At 39.4% G+C, this 17,550-nt stretch overlaps 1 protein-coding gene across 5 annotated transcripts in view; it reads left to right on the top strand.

Moving 5' to 3' along the window:
- Positions 1-598: 598 nt before the first annotated feature.
- PALM2AKAP2 (PALM2 and AKAP2 fusion) overlaps positions 599-17,550 on the top strand; it is a 323,435-nt gene continuing 306,483 nt past the window's right edge. For 2 of the 5 annotated variants that reach the window (XM_087716187.1, XM_087716185.1), the window contains exon 1: positions 609-967. In XM_087716187.1, the coding sequence (XP_087572313.1) occupies positions 923-967 (45 nt within the window). In that variant the 5' untranslated portion in view covers positions 609-922. Of the gene's footprint in view, positions 968-17,550 lie in introns of all 5 variants that reach the window. The other 3 variants (XM_087716189.1, XM_087716190.1, XM_087716186.1) reach the window with 3 other exon arrangements.

The following is a 17,550-nucleotide window of genomic DNA, read 5'->3' as shown; positions in this document are numbered from 1 at the left end:
CGAGATTCACTTAACAACCAGGTTCTTAACCACTGCAGCGATTCACTTTAACAACCATGCCATGAAAGGTGGTAAAATGGGGGCCAAATTCACTTAAGAAATGTCTCACTGAACAATAGACATTTTTGATTGGACTGTGGTCGTAAGTCGAGGACTACCTGTACTTTACCGCAGGTGGTGTTTACTCCTTTACCGTAAACACAAAGCAAAGGGCAGAGAGCCGTAGAGGAGCGTGCCGGGCTGGGCTCCCGACACTTGGTGAAAGGAAACACCCGGGAAGCTCCGGGGCAGCGCTTCGTTCTCCTTTTTTCCCCTCAGGGAGAGCCCCGCGCAGAGAGCAGCACCACGGCCGCGAGGCGGGGGAAATACCCTCTTCTCGGCTCCCCGCGTCGGGCTGCGCCGTCGCCGCACCTCTTCCCCGCGCCCGCCTCTTCTTGGGCAGTTTTGATTACTACAGACGCCGCCGACGTTCAACCTCCTTGGTGTAAGCGAGAGCGCTCCAGAGGAGGAGCGAGCGCTGTGAAACGTCAAGGCGGAGAAGAGAGAAAAGGGGGTGGGAATATACATATATATATTTATATATTTTAAAAAAAAGATTGCAGTCCTGGACCGCGCTGCGTTGGGATGGCAGTGCTGTAGTGTGACAGCAGCGGCGGTGCCCAGACGCAGCGATGAAATGTAGCTAACAGCAGACCTGCAGCTGGGAAGCAGGCGGGCACCAGGCCGGTTTGAAATGCGCTGACTTCCCGAGCTGTGGCTGGTTTTTTTTTGTTTTTTTTTTTGGTTTTTTTTCCTTCCCCCGACCAGAATCCACCCGGCTTGACTTTTTCCACTCGGCGGCATTCAGTAACTCGAAAGCGCGATTCCCTTATTGCTCGCCGGGTCTCTTCTGCGGTTTGCTGCATCCTCCGCGCGCCCAAGGATGGCGGAGGCTGAATTGCACAAGGAAAGGCTGCAAGCGATTGCCGTAAGTCTGCTTCGGCTTGTTAGGTTTTTATTATTATTTTTCTCTCTCGGTTCTTATGTCTGAACGTGGGGAAATCCAGAGCCTTAAAAGGCTTGCTCCGCATTCCCTCACAAGAGCTGGACGGATGGGCTTTCCCCCACCTCACCTCATCCCCCTTCCCACCCACCACCGTTGTAAAATGCCCCCTGGTGAAGTTGTGCTGAGTTTGCCCTTTCGTTTTTTTGCATTGGCTTCACTGCTTTGTGAAGAGCAAATGGTCTGCCTTTGGCCGTGCATCAGTTATAGTGGGTTTGCATATGATTGAGGTGAATAGGAGATGGATGGATGGATGGATGGATGGATGGATGGATGGATGGGTGGGTGGGTGGATGATAGATAGATAGATAGATAGGTAGGTAGGTAGGTAGGTAGGTAGGTAGGTAGGTAGGTAGATAGATATAGATACAGCCATTTATGTACAAAATATTAGTTCACAAAATTTAGATCGGTACTTGCATCAGAACTAAATAGAAGCATAAAGAATGCATTCTCTTCTAAGGACAGATGCACTCACAATCTGCAGTGATTTGCTACAGATAGTAACAGTTGGCTGTTGCTTTGTGAATTGAGATGAAGTCAAGTATGCTGTACATAATGTTGGTGATCCGTTTGCAGTGCCAATGCTAAAAACTCAGCAGCTTACATACAATTTGTGAGCCTTTAGTAATTGATTTGCAGTGCTGTTTATTCAGAGGTGAGTTCGGTTAATTCTCTCAGGTATGCATGTGCTATTGCTGCCTTGACTGACTTCCTCTGACTCTGAATGGTAACTTGAAGCACCTGAAGTCCTTATCTGGCTTTTGGAAATTAAGCAGAGTTGGACCAGGATACTATTTTGATGTGGAATTATTGGGAAATACCGAGGTTGTGGATTGGACTGGGAAGTCAAAAATAATCCTGGAAGTAGGCAGTGGCATACTACTTGTATATTGTTGCCAAGAAGCCTGTATAGACAAACCATAAAGTTGTCTTGTACATGACTCAAAGGAGACTTTTCTTTCCCTGTTTGTTTAAATAGTTTCTATTAAAAAAATAGGTAAAATGAATGTCTGCATATGTAAGAGTTCCAAGGACAAACCTCGAACCCCTATATCATCTTACACAACTGTTACACACACTGGGGGGGCGGCAGAGGGAGGGAGGGGGAGAGAGAGAGAGGGAGAGAATACCATAAATAGGAATTCAGTAGACCAGCCAACATTGTAATCTTTGTTATAATCACCAACAAGGACTTAGAGGATGATAATAATGAGAGAGAACATACTATATTTTCATCATATAAACTCCTTTATAACCCACACCCTTTATTCAAACAATCCTGGGCATAAAAACTGGAAGTTGATTAATGCCAGTTTTGTTAGATATTTAATGTGAGCCAAATATTTGATTTTCTATCAAATATGTAATTAATGGGAGGGAGAGGGAAGGAGAAGGAATAGAAACACCAAAAAGAATTTTTGGACTAGTCTTTGTTCTTCTGCATGCATTTTTCATTTGCCCTGGGAAACTTCAGATAAATATAAATTAATGAAAATATACAGGAAGTTTTATTTGACATTTAAAATCTGTGATCATACTTAGATTTCAATCAGCTCCTGCAGAACTGATTTGAATATTAGATATTAATAGAACTGATAGTGAATGTATTAGGCATATGATACTGCCCTCTGATTTGAATCTAGAGTTCTTCTATATTCTGATTTCTCCACCTCCACCCTGTTTGATCTCTTTGTCTAAAAATATTTTTGGAGAAAGTTTTACATTTGTTAAGTTGATTGCAATAGGCCCAAGAGGTGTGTTTCTGCTCTTCTCCTCTGCCCTTGTTCTTAAGGTAGCTCATGCTGTCCGTCAGTAGTATGGATGCTTTGCTCTCCACTTTATAAGGCTGATATGCTTGGGATGGGTTTTATATAAGCAGATTTCTGTATATTGCAAGTATTTTCCCCCCACATGGTTTGCCACTATCTCCTTTCTAGGGCTGAGGCCCAAGTTATCCAGCTGTGCCTAAGGCAGAACTGGAACTCAAAGACTCCCAGTTTCTGATCCCTTCAGCACCACACCAGACTGACTCTCTACAACCAAATGGGTCTTGCTTTTTCATCCACTCATTATATATCTTTACTGTCTTATTCCAGGCTCTTTCACACTTGACACATCATAATGCCCTTTATCTTCTGCTAAGGTGGAGTGGAGTGGAATGGAAAATAATACAATACAATACAATACAAACTTTATTGTCACTTTAAATGTACACTAATTGGCACACATTAAAATGATTTTTTTTAGCATTCAGCTCTCCGCTTCACATTTGGTTTTGCTGTCTAAATGTGATTTCTTTTATTATTTCTATAATTTCAGTGACTATTTTACTCTTACTGGTTTTTGACAAATAAATAAACAAAGCACAATTCATGCTAACACATATTTTTAGCAACTCAAGAATGAATGGGTAGCATTGACTCAAAAATAGTTAGTCCTCAATTTACAACCATTCATTTAATGACCATTCAAAGTTACAATGGCACTGAAAAAGTGATATTTGGGCCTCGCACCTAGAACCATCACAGCATCCCCACAGCCATGTGATCAAAATCTGGGCTCTTGGCAGCCAGCATGTATTTCCAATTATTGCAATGTCCCGGGGTCATGTGATCACCATTTGTGACTTTCCTAGCTGGCTTCTGACAAGGAAAGTCAATGGGGGAAGTCGAATTTACTTAACAACCACATGTCTCAACAAATTAAAAATGTATGCATGATTTGCTTACAGTTGTGACAAAAAAAAAGGTTGCAAAATTGGCCATGACTCATTTAATAACTGCCTTGCTTAGCAACTGAAACTCTGGTCTCAATTATGATCGTAAGTTGAGGGCTACCTGTAGAGAGATGTTTTTCCCCACATTTCTTTAGAATTTACATTTTAATTATTAAAGGCCAGAATGATGTTGAATAGAAATGAGTGTGAGGTGAGCTGTTATTAATTTGAATGTGCAGTTAATCTTGGAATATGCAGTTTACAAGACTAGATTGCCTTCTTGAAATCACCTGCTATGTTGCAGTGGTGATTTGTTCATTTGAGATAGACGTTGCATGTATGGCTTGTCCCTCTATAATTCCTGCTTTAGTAAGAACCTAAAATCCCTACAGAATTGTACACTATTCAGTTGAGTAGATTTATAATCAATCTGACCAATGAGAACATTGTGACAGAATCAAGAGAAGTAGAACATTTTTAAACTATTTAAAATTAAATTTCTAAAATCTTAAAATTCTAAAATCTGTTGTCTTCCTATTATATTTCTGGAGTAGATAAGAACTTTTAAATTTTCATATACATTATGCCTAAGAAATGCAGAACTAGAATAGAATTCTTAAACCTTCTTCCCTCCATCAAATAAAATACATAGAATGCTGTAACATCATATCTTTCACTTAGACATAGAGAGACAATTTGGTGTAGTGGTTGACAACCAGGAGACTTTGAATTCTAGTCCCACTTTAAGAATGAAACCAGCTGAGTGACTTTGGGCTAACCCCTCTCTCTCAACCCTAGGAAGAAAGCAATGGCAAGTCACTTCGGAAATCTTGCCCAAAAAACTGCAGGGAAGTTGCCAAGAGTCAACATTGACTCAAAGTGTCCCCCAAACAAAAACAATCAACTTAGTTTTCATTGAGTGCTGCAGCCAAACTTTTGGCTGGGACTAATAACCGATAATCTGCTACGTCCTTGCTGACTCCACTCAAAGGGTTGCAAATGACCTGCAAAGCCATATCTGACTCTGATTTGATATTTGGAAAGTTGGGCCATAATTACTTAGACTTAGGCTGTAGTTACTTGACTAAAACCAGTTCATGTGATGTCACTTTTCTTCACTGAGGAAAACAGGAAGATGATTACAGATAGTCCTTGACTTACGATCACAGTTGTGACCAGAATTTCCATTGTTAAACAAGGTGGTTGTTAAGTGAGCCCTGTCTCATTTTACTAGTTTTCTTGCTGTGGTTGTTAAGCGAATCGTTTGAGTTGTTAAGAAAATTGTGTAGTTATTAGATGAATCAGATTCCCCCCCTCCCCCATTCACTTTGCTTTTTGGAAGTTTGCTGGGAAGGTTGCAAATGGCAATCACATGATCCCAGAATGTGACAACTGTTGTAAATAGGCACCAGTTGCAAAGCTTTCAAATTTTGATCATGTGACTGTGGGGATGGTGCAATGATCATAAGCACAAGTACTGGTAATAAGTCACTTTTTTCAGTGCTGTTGTAACTTTGAATGCTTGTAAGTTGAGGACTACCTGTATAGAACATTCTTCCTGAGCTTAACTTTCCTTATTCAAGATATTTATCTGGTAAATTAGAAGGAACTGTTCTAAACTTGTGTCTTTCAAATTTGCAGCTTTAAAGTGAGTGGACTATGGCTGGGGAATTCTGGGAACTGAATCCAAGCATCTTAAAAATTGCCAAGCTCTTGGTCTAGAGCAGTGTTTCCCAACTTTGGCATCTTTAAGATGTGTGTACTTGAATTTCCAGAATTCTCTAGCCTTCTGGAGAACAGAATTCTATTGGCTGATAATTTCGGGAGTTGAAGTTGACACATGTTGAAGTTGCCAAGATTGAGAAATGCTGCTCTAGAGTTTCCCTTTGGGGATAAATAGCAAAGCACCTTCTGGAATGATTCATTTTGTGTGTGTGTCTTTACTGACAGTCCTGTATTATTTTGCGCTTGGTGTCATAGAATTCATCATAGAATAACAAAGTTGGAAGGGATCTTGGAGGTCTTCTAGTCCAACTCCCTGCACAGGAAACCCCACACCACTTCAGACAAATGGTTATCTAACATCTTAAAAATTTCCAGTGTTGGAGCATTTACAAATTCTGGAGGCAAGTTGTTCCACTGTTTACCGTATTTTTCGGAGTATAAGACACACCAGATTTTGAAGAGGCAAATTAAAAAAAAAAGGTTTTGCACTCTGCAGATCTCCCAAAAACAGCCCGTTTTTCACAAAAATGGGCCTATTTTTTTTTCCAAAAAAAGGGCATGGATAGCCTTTAGGAGGCTTGTAGAATGTTCCTGGGGGTTGGGGAGACAAAAGTGAGCAAAAAGTGGCCTGTTTTTCACTCATTTCTGCCCTCCCCAGTACCCAGAAACACTCTGAAAGCCTCCTAAAGGCTATGCACAGCTATTTTGGTGAAGGGGGTGGGGTTTGGGGAGGCCAAAAATGCTGTATTCAGCGTATAAGACACCCAGATTTTCAGCCTCTTTTTTTAGGGAAAAAGGTGCATCTTATACTACGAAAAATATGGTAATTGTCAGGATATTTCTTCTTAGTTCTAAGTTGTTTCTCTCCTTGATTTGTAGTATACACCAGTTCGTTGAATTACGGTGGTAGTAGGGATTGCCAGGAAGGCTCTACTGGCATCTTCTAGCATGCTAACTGATGGTACTGTTCCAAAAAGCCTCAGTAATGAGTCTTGAGGGTTGAACTAATTTATCCATGGTATTATGCCATGGATAAATCAGCTGCTGTGCTCTCTCTCTGATTTGTTTGCAACTCATCATGCCTCATGAACTGCATGAATTATCTCAGTAACTGTAATGCAAAATATATCAGTAAAACTAGAAAAAACATTTCATTTGGAGCAAAAATTAAAGATTAATGGTTTCCCACAGGTAAAAAGTATGATTAATGTTTCCTAGTTATAAATGAAGAACTTTATTTCATTTTCAATAATGTTTTGTTTTTCCAGGACAAGTTTCTTTGTACTTTTGCATCAGTTTATTATTTTTAAAAAATCTCATAAAACACATTTCTCTAATAAACACATTTTTCCAAGGTATTGCTTACTATTCTATGCTTTGTTTACAAACATTTGCTCATTGCGTGTGTGATTAAAGAAACCGAAAAATAATTCATCCTAATTTGTGTATTAATCAGGTTAAGGTGATTTATGTTAAATAGAAACTTTTTGTTTCCATCCATATTCCTGATCATTTATACAAACATTCATATTCTAATTTTCATTTGTAAAGGCTCCCAGGTAAACCTATTGATAAATAAAAATAATATCCTTTTCTTTAAATTATAATCTAAAAGAAATGATATAAAAGGAGGAAAATAGTGTGTGGGAAAAATAAAAACACAGGTGCCAGAATTAGATGTTCTGCTATTAATTTGATCACATATAAAGTTGTAGTATGAAAGACAATTCAATGTAGTAGCTAACAAGCTGGCCTAGAAACCAGGAGACTGAATTCTAGTTCTGCTTTATGCATGAAAACCATGCATGATTTTGGGCCAGTCACTTTCTCTGAGCCCAAACAACCTCACAATATTATTTTGGGGAATATAGGTGGCAAGAAAATTAGATATGTTTGCCACCTTGAATTGACCCAATATATTTTAAAAGGTTGATTTTATAAACTTTCTTGCAGTGGTCATTAAGTGAATGCAATGGTGATTGCTGTGGTCATTAAGCAAACCCCTTGTTTCCTAAAGTTCCTTTGGGGGGGTGTCACTCATAATTTCAAATGATCTCTAAGCAAACAGTTGTAAATCAAGGACTACCTATATTTGCTTTATTGTGGTGGCCTGGGACTGAAGTTAAAATATATCTGAAATACACCTATATTGTAAGACTTACCCTTTACGGTTCTTTTTCTGGAACTTCCATTTGGTGCCTGTGATCATTTTGGCCTGGTTACATGGCAAACTATTGAATCTCTGTTCCTTCTCCCTGAAAGCAGAGGCCAGGACATTTCAAAAATGAAAAAGGGTGCCTTTTTAACTAGTTCACAGATGATGTTTCTAGATCTCTGGAAATCTAGAAGTGTATGATCCATTACTTTGAACAATTTCCTGTTTCTCATGTTTAATTTCTGACCCCCATGTCACAGACAAGTTTATTTTTGCCGTGTGACAATTTAGAATTTCCTTGTCTAAAATAAATAAAAGGCCTTTTGTGTTTGAGCTTTGAAGGAGCAGCTAATGTAGTCTGTCAAAGCTTTCCTTTGAGGTTGGCTAAGAAGGGAATGTGAATATCCTTTGCCTTTTTGGCAAGTGTCTTTGCATGCTTTTAAATTAAGGTGACCAGATGTCCCGATTTCAGCGCGACAGTCACGATTTATAACAATTTGTCCCGTGTCCCGGGGCATTTTTAAAAAGTCCCGATTTTTTGGCTTCATGTTGAAAGCCCAGTGGATTTGCTTAAAAATCCTAACCGGGGCAAGACAAAAGACACCCTGTCTAATCCCTCTCTCTGTCTCAGTACTTTCATTGAAGATATTAAAATGTTAAAGCAACAAAACGGACCCACACACCCCCACACCCGTTTTACCTCATTTTATAAGAAAAAATGACCAAGTACCATAGAGCTTCAAGAAATACTTGGCTAGAGAAGCTGCGAGTGTTACTTCCTGGATTTTCCGGAGGAGAGGGACACGGAGGTTGGAGGTCGGCTCGTGTGGAAAAAATGGTGGCAAAGTTTCTTTGAAAAATATAGGATTTTTAAAAATTTATTCTGTGTGGATTCTTTTTTTAAATTGTCTTAGACTATTTAAAAAAAGATTCTATCCAAAATAAATTGAAGTGAAACCATTTTAAAAAATTCTATGCACAATACTTTGAAATATATTGTGCATAGAAAGAATAGTTTGAAATGTTTTACTTCAATTTATTCTGTGTGGATTCTTTTTTTAAATTGTCTTAGGCTATTTAAAAAAAGATTCTATCCAAAATACAAAATACCAGCTACAGTTATTCACTTAAGAACTGTGGCAAGAAAGGTGGTATAATGGGCTTAGTGACCAAAGTTACAATGGCATTGAAAAAAGTGACTGATGACCATTTTTCACATTTAGCGATCATTTTTACACTTAGCGACCGTTGCAGAATCCTCATGGTCACACGATCAAAATTTTGATGTTTGGCAACAGATTTGTATTTATGATGGTTTCAGTGTCCTGGGGTCACATAATCACCTTTTGACAAAGTCAGATGGGGAAACCAGATTCACTTATGCTACTAACTTATCAGCTGCAGTTATTCACTTAAGAACTGTGGCAAGAAAGGTGGTATAATGGGCTTAGTGACCAAAGTTACAATGGCATTGAAAAAAGTGACTGATGACCATTTTTCACACTTAGCGACCATTTTCACACTTAGCGACCGTTGCAGCATCCCCATGGTCACGCGATCAAAATTTTGATGTTTGGCAACAGTTACAATTTATATTTGTAAATTGTAGTTATGTTGAAATAAAAAATATATTACAATACTATTTTTGTGTTATATGAAAAATTTTGTTGCTCCGTATAAAATTTTTAATCAAACCCCCCCCCCCCCCCGGTCAAAGGTGTCCCTCTTTACCAATCTGAAAATCTGGTCACCTTATTTTAAATATATTTGTTTGATAGAGCTGATCAGATTATTTAATACAAATATGGCTACAGGTGGGACACTGTTATTGTTATGAGAGGCCTCATATCGATTTCTTGCCTGAGAAGGCCAAAATACTAAGACAAAAAAAAATCTCTCTCAATTTCTGGTTGGCTCCTGCCTCAGTTTGAGACTGTCATCTCTGTTATGATTTTCAATTAAACTGAGACAATTTTTAAGATATGCATATTCATAGGAGGGAAAGTCACTTTTGCCAGTTCTAACTGCCCTTCTCAATGATTAAATTTAGCTTGGGGAGGAAAGTACAAGTAGGAATAATCAGTTTCATGGCAATTTTTCTAATAATCATTCTGATTAGAACACATATGTGATATGTCGCTTCTAATTCTAATTTATCTTTGTACAAATAATGTTTTTCCTCAAAAGCTCATAGTGCAATCCTAATTCAAATGACCCACGCAATGTTCTGTAATCAAAATCAAGTTAGAAACCAGGTAAAAACAACTGATAAAAACATATATTGTAACCTCTTGGTTGAATGTCAACTTAGTTTACATATAGTTTTGTTCTTTGAGTGATCTACTTCTGAAATCAAACCACAGGTACTTAAATAGAGTGGCTGGTTGTTTTAAATTGTAGCCTGAGCTCTTCTGTGATTAAAACTATTGAAGAATTTATGTCAGGGGGTAGACTAAGTAAATTATACATTTTTGGGTATATTTATACCTTTACTCAAGATCACTCCAGCTACAGTACATATTACAAGGGTTATTTATATTTCCTGGATGAAATACTACATTTTCAAGACAAGGGCATCTACAGGTTGTTGTTTTTTTTACTGTGTAAGTAAGTTGCATGATTTTCTGGTTTTAGGAAAGAAACAATTTAGACCTTGTAACTAAAATATAGTTTGATCACCATGAACTGGCATCCCAATTTGGCCGTTTGTCTTCTTATACATTGGAGTTTGTATCCTTTACTGCCAGTCATAGGAATTAGACTTTCTAAAATATCCAATTCATTATGCTTTAATTTCCATGATCAGAAAATAAGGAAGGAAATTCAAAACAAAGTCACTGCCAATTGGGAAAAACATGGCAGTCATTACCGGTACTTTGTTCCTGATACCTGTATAAAATCACCATATTCTAATCTCCCATTTACCATAGACCAGCCTTCCTCAACCTTGGCAATGTGTAAACTTCAACTCCCCAAATTGCCTAACCAACATGGCTAGCTGGAGAATTCTGGGAATTGAAGTGCACATATCTTTGTCCTCATATGCCAAGGTTAAGAAACATGAATAGATCAAAGGAGACAGACTCCATGGATACTTGTAAGCAGAGTCTCCTGGTTTAAGACTAGTAGTTTACAGGAGAGGCAACCTTAGTGGAGAATATGAGTGGTACTGTACATTTGCTTTTTTAGTGATTTATTACTGCCACACTTCAACCTAGTAGAAAAAGCCAGGAAACAAAATACATTTTATTTGAAATTAATGTGCAACCTAAATTAACTATTAAATATTATTTATCAAGCATCTAATAATGTTCTAACAATTTTAAAATTACAATGGGGGGACAGCTTTTGGAGAGCATACAGAAACATCCTTAAGATTTGCAGTGCTACCCAGGAACTTAGATTGTACTGCCTTGTCTATTCAGACTATCACCCTGGCTCTCTGCCATTTATTTTTGAGCAGTATTGAGAAATATGATCACCAAATGTTCTTGGCTTTTAATTCCCATTAGAATGAGCCAACAAGTAAGCAAGAGCGGTTGGATTTTGTAGTCTAGTGACAGATGGAGAACTCCACCACACCATTAGACAATTTACATGATTCACCCAATCACCACGAAAAGAATTCTTTTATTGGCATTTTTGAGTAATTCCACTTCTCCTAATTAATATGTATTAATATCTAAAGAAGACAGTTCAAACAACTATTTCTTAGAGAAATAGGTTTGTCAGAGATGACACAGTTAAAGATTTCACAAACTATTCAAAGACGTTAGAAACATTGTCTGTGAATAATTTAAGAATAAAGTAAGTTTTGTTTTTGTCTTTTGATGTTTATACTGTATCATAATAGCCTGCTTCTGAAAGAAAATCAACTATTCTTGCTGGCCTGGGTAAGCTTTATTTGTTTCTTGGACAATAAAAGGCATTCACTGAGAAATATTTTAAGTTTTTGTGGCTATTGCAGATTTAGTAAAAGCTATTAGTTATTTTTAACAACTGTATATGCTATGTACATAGGTTCATTCAATAAGATCACTGGATTTCTTATCTATTACCAATCTGAACATAAAGACAGATTAGATGAATTTTAATTTATTTGGTATAATAATGACTTTGATTATGGTGTGCTTGTTACTTTGCTAAAGATTTGGCAAAGAAATATTCTTTGAGATGTGAGAGTTCTTGTAAATGGCTGCTACTTTTTTAAAAAAAACTCTATTTGCCCATAACAAGCATGTTCTAATCTACAGCCAATACTATATTTTCTTAATCGGCCACCCTTTCATATACATGCAGTAGATAAAAACTGAAATAACAGTTTAGGTATGGGTTGCATTCAGACACAATCTAAATTGTGGTTTAATGTTATATGCACAAATTTTGGCTAGGTGTTTTCCCTACCATGACTAGCCTTCAGGGACTCATGAGAAGGCTATTATTAGAAAGTCTGCTTCTGATGTGAGTTCACCATTATTTGAAATCTAAAACAAAATATTTAAGGTTGTTAATCATGGATATAGTTTAGAGCACGGGTGTCAAACTTGATCACGTCACAGGCTGGATCGTGACATATCATGATGTTTTTGCCTTTCTGGAGCCGGGGTGGGTGTGGCCTGCGCATGACATATCCGGCCTGCAGGCTGCCAGTTTGACAGGATGGGTTTAGAGCAAGGGTGGGCAACTATGGCCCCTTTATGACCTATGGACTTCAATCCTCAGAATTCCTAAACCAGCCATCTGGACACCTGAGGAAATTGCAGCAACCACAAGCTTGAGGCACTGGCATGTAATCTATACTTTAATATTAAATCCGAAATCAGCCAGAATGCATCTTACAGCTTTGACAAAATATTATTTTATTAAAGGATACTGAATAGATTAACTTACAAATCTGAAAATTTTGGGAGAAAATGGATGAAAAATCTCTAACATTTCTGTTTTCCCTTCATTTTAAAATTTTATTTGTCTGCATCCTTATTTTTTTTAAAAGTTCATGAGAAAATATATTCACTGAATATATTTTGGCTAATGTATCCATGTTTTTAATACTAATTTATTTTCTCTAAATGTCGCTACTTTTCCTTTAATAATGCCACTGTTGTGGACATATGTTATGGTCAGGTTAAATCACAGAGTTGGAAGAATTGTGGGAATAATAACAGTTGCTTTTTCCCCATGAGTTCAAAGGTGTGAAATTAAGCAAGTGTGTATTAAAATGTGAATAGAGCAAATGTTTTCCCATCTCAAGAAGGAAATCTTTTTGCATGGTAGAGCTATAGGGCAAAAAAAATCAGCATAACTTCATTGTTGAGATCAAGTGTATCTTAATAAATGACTTTCTCTTTTTCACTCCTCTTCTTGTGTGCTGATTTCTTCCATCATGTGTTTGTTATTTGATGATTTGCTGTTATTTGTAATAAACATTTAGCATGTAAAAATTGCTTACAAAATTTCATTTCGCTAGGAAGCACATAGGCCAAATTATTTTCTCCAGTGGACATTCTGGATGTCTTGTGTTTGGAACTGAAATTCTTAATATCTGAGTGACCAAATTGGCCATGATTCCATTGGGCTACTTGAAATTGCATTGGCTTCAAATGGATGACAGTCACTTGCATTTTGCCTGATATTTTGGCTGGTATCACTGAAGGGCACAGCTGTAAAGCAGCTGGATTTCATTTACATTTGAGAACAAGACTCCATTGTCTGTCTCTAATATGATTTGCCCTTCCTTTCTCCTCCATTCCTCACTTATTCCACCCCCCCTCCCCACTTTACATGTTGGCTGCTTACAAGAAAAGTAGCTATGGAAAAAGAAGCTCACACTTTGAAGCCTAAAGTCTACATGGCATTAACATCTGTCAGGAAGAGTGCTGGATTCAAGGCTGTTTTCTTTGGCTGATACAAAACTGGAGCATTTTAGTTCTTTTGGTTATGTGTCCAAGAACTCCTGGCTTACAAACTAGTATAATTGAGACTTGAGCCTTTTCCATATGTTCTATATATTAAGGACATAGGGGGTGGTAGATTTTACTCTTCTGGCAAATATGATAAACTTGTATACATGTTGCGCAGAGGGAGAAAACACCATGGCCTTCCAGACAATGCTTGACTAAATTTCTTACCAACGATTGTTGGGCATAAGATCAGTTGAAGGTTCCTCACTTGACACACTGAAGAGATTTGTATATGCCCCCTACCCCATGCTTATCCATGTTGCTCCTCAATATAATGGCAATAATAGAGCCTAATTTTTTGTTGCTAAGTGAGACATTTCTTAAGTGAATTTTGGCCCATTTTATTATGTTGTTACAGTTGTTAAATGAATCATTCCAATTGTTAAATTAGTGACACAGTTGTGAAGTACATCTGGCTTCCCCATTGATTTTGTTTGTCAGAAGGTTGCAAAAGGTAATCATATATGACTCTGGGACACTGCAACCATCATAAATATGAGCCAGTTGCCAAGTGTCTGAATTTTGATCATGTGACCGTGGGGATGTTACAATGGTCGTAAGTGTGAAAAATGGTCATAAGTCACTTTTTTCAATGCTGTTGTAACATTGAACGGTCACTAAACAAACTCTTGTAAGTTGAGGACTATCTCTATAAAAAAGCAAGGAAGAGCATGAGCAGGTTATATGCCCGAGGACTGGAAGTTAAAAAAAAAATCATAGAAGAAGAGAATGGCAAGCTATAAAAACAACATATTTTTGAAGTTACTTGCAGTCAGTTTGAAGGAGATGTTACCTTATGAATAGAATAGAATAATAATATGATATTATTGCAAAGCCTCTGTGTATGCTCTGCCCCATGAACTTGTCCATTTCTGGACAAGTGTTAACTCTGTTTCCATTTCTAGAATGTAGAATTCATAAATGTGGGGGGAAATTCTTGATTGCAATGGATAAAACATTGAATGAATAAATGTCTGAGATATTAGGCTTTCATCTTATGAGGAGACTGCATGGATGTAGAAACAATTCAGATCCTGACCCTACAAAATTTGGGTAACTGGAGGGAGGAATTGGTTAGCAGAGTAAGGGCCAATGCAATTCTAGAGTTTTGGCATTTATATTTCAGTGGCGAAAGATTCTGGGAATGGTGGTGAAAAGCATAATTCTAAAATGAAAAAGAAGAATATTTTTAGTTGTCCCTTGGTGGGTGGTATGACAGGCAAAATATTTCCTTCAAATAATTGCAGTGGGTTAGGGAACGAGAGCAGCCAGTATTCAGAACCAGCTTGTAGTGCAGTGTAAAAAACCCCCAAAACCTTGCCTTGTAATTGAGTCAGCAGTAATAATAAAATAATCCCTACCTGTGGCCAAACCTTATATGGAGCCAACTGCTTTGATGTTTTGCTTCTGGACAATGATTACAAGTATTCATGCCTGCCAAAATCATAAATCTTTTTGCTAAATAAAGCAAAAGCTGACTTCTTTGTGAATAATTTTACTCTAGTTGTTAAAAAGGTTATAACAATCTATCATTAATTACCGGGTGTGTTGCAGAGGTAATGGAGTGGCTCAAGGAAATAGCTTTGAAAAACAGAATAAAGAGCCACTTCCAAGATGATAGTCAGATAAAAGAAACCTGACTCTAGGGTAGAACTGTAAAGTGAGAAAACATCTCAGACAAGATTCCCCCTAGATTTCATGAACATAAAGTGCGGGGGGGGGGGAGTACATTCATAGTGTTACTGTATTTTTATAATAAAATTAATATTGTGCAGCTAACGAGTAGACTGGCTTGGTCACTGAACAATGAGACATTGGTGAAGCAGGCACAGCAGCGCCTGCATTTTCTGTGTCTCATGAGAAAAGTACATCTTCCTTTTTAGTCATTTCATTTTTTTTTTAGTCATTTATTTGACATTTATAGGCCGCCCTTTTCCCTGAGGGGACTCAGGGCGGCTTACAATTAATGGGAAGGGAGTGTAAGACAAAACACAAGAAAGAAAAAAAAATGTGAATAAAAAAATAAACCGATAAAACACAACATTCATTCAGCATTCGGGTGGGGCGAGGTTCGGGTCTTATCCCCAGGCCTGACGGGATAGCCAGATCTTGAGGGCTGTGCGGAAGGTCTGGACAGTGGTGAGGGTACGAATCTCCACGGGGAGATCATTCCAAAGCGTCGGAGCTGCAACTGAGAAGGCTCTCCTCCGCGTAGTCGCCAGTCGGCACTGACTGGCGGATGGAATTCGGAGGAGGCCTACTCTATGCGATCTGATGGGACGAAGGGAGGTAATTGGCAGAAGGCGGTCTCTCAGATAGTCAGATCCACTACCATGGAGGGCTTTATGAATGGTGAGTAGCACCTTGAAGCGCACCCGGAGATCAACAGGTAGCCAGCGCAGCTCACGGAGGATCGGTGTTATGTGGGCAAACCGTGGTGCGCCCATGATCACTCGTGCGGCCGCATTCTGGACTAGCTGAAGTCGCTGGATGCTCTTCAAGGGCAGCCCCATGTAGAGCACATTGCAGTATTCCAGCCTGGAGATCACAAGGGCTCGAGTGACTGTTGTGAGGGCCTCTCGATTCAGGTAGGGCCGCAACTGGCGTACCAGGCGAACCTGGGCAAATGCCCCCCTGGTCACAGCTGACAAATGGTGGTCAAAAGTCAGCTGTGGGTCCAGGAGGACTCCCAAGTTGTGGACCCTGTCTGAGGGGTATAAATTTTGACCCCCCAGCCTGAGCGATGGAACGTTGGCCAAATTGTTGGGAGGGAAGCACAACAGCCACTCGGTCCTGTCCGGGTTGAGTACCAGTTTGTTAGCTCTCATCCAGTCCTTAACGGCCTCAAGACCCCGGCTCATCACGTCCACCGCTTCATTGAGTTGGCACGGGGCGGACAGATACAACTGTGTATCGTCCGCGTATTGATGGTATTTTATCCCGTGCCTCCGAATGATCTCGCCCAGCGGTTTCATGTATATGTTGAATAGTAGGGGGGATAAGACCGAGCCCTGCGGCACCCCATAAGTTAGGGGCCTCGGGGACGATCTCTGCCCCCCCACCAACACTGACTGCGACCTGTTCGAGAGGTAGGAGGAGAACCACTGCAAGACAGTGCCTCCCACTCCCACCTCCCGCAGTCGTCGCAGAAGGATACCATGGTCGATGGTATCGAAAGCCGCTGAGAGGTCAAGGAGAACTAGGATGGACGCATGGCCTCCATCTCTGGCTCTCCAGAGATCATCGGTCAACGCGACCAAAGCGGTTTCTGTGCTGTAACCGGGCCTGAAGCTGGACTGGAAGGGGTCAAGATAGCTAGCTTCCTCCAAGGTACGCTGAAGCTGGAAGGCCACCACCTTCTCAACAACCTTCCCAACAAAGGGAAGGTTGGAGACTGGACGATAGTTATTAAGAATGGCTGGATCCAAGGATGGTTTCTTCAGGAGGGGTCTTACCACCGCTGCTTTGAGTCCGAATCAGACATACTCATTCACTCACCCAAGCAGTCCCCACATAGAAGTTAAAACATATAAAATACAATGGTAATAAAATGGTAAAGGTGGGATCATTCACTCAATCACATACAATCCCATGCACTCACCATACCAATTTAAAAAATTGCGCAGCGAAGTCCGTACAAGGCTATATCTTCTGCCAAGACCAGTAGAGAGTCCAGTATAGCAAATGGTAAAAAGAGAAAATGTGAAGTCCAAGAGGGGTGTTCCGTTCCTCTCCTTTTTCCTCTAAGTTCCAAATCTACCCAACAGGGGGGGGGTCACACCTTAAGGAGGGTCGAGTTAGGTGGAGCAGAAGGAGAGGGGGATCCAGGCGGGTCGCAGTGGCAGCAAGCAAGCTGCCAGGTCTCATCAGGCGACCCGTCATATCGATCACCCCCTCTAATAAGTTCAATACAGTCCGAAGGGGAGGGTGGTTAAAGGCACCATGTGTC

Source organism: Thamnophis sirtalis, unplaced genomic scaffold (assembly GCF_051295495.1).
Source record: "Thamnophis sirtalis isolate CommonGarterSnake01/CBP01778 unplaced genomic scaffold, rThaSir2_p1.2 scaffold_5, whole genome shotgun sequence".
NCBI classification, from domain to species: Eukaryota; Metazoa; Chordata; class Lepidosauria; order Squamata; family Natricidae; genus Thamnophis; species Thamnophis sirtalis.
Note: the sequence above shows the minus strand (reverse complement) of the source record. Positions and strands in the feature narration are given on the sequence as shown.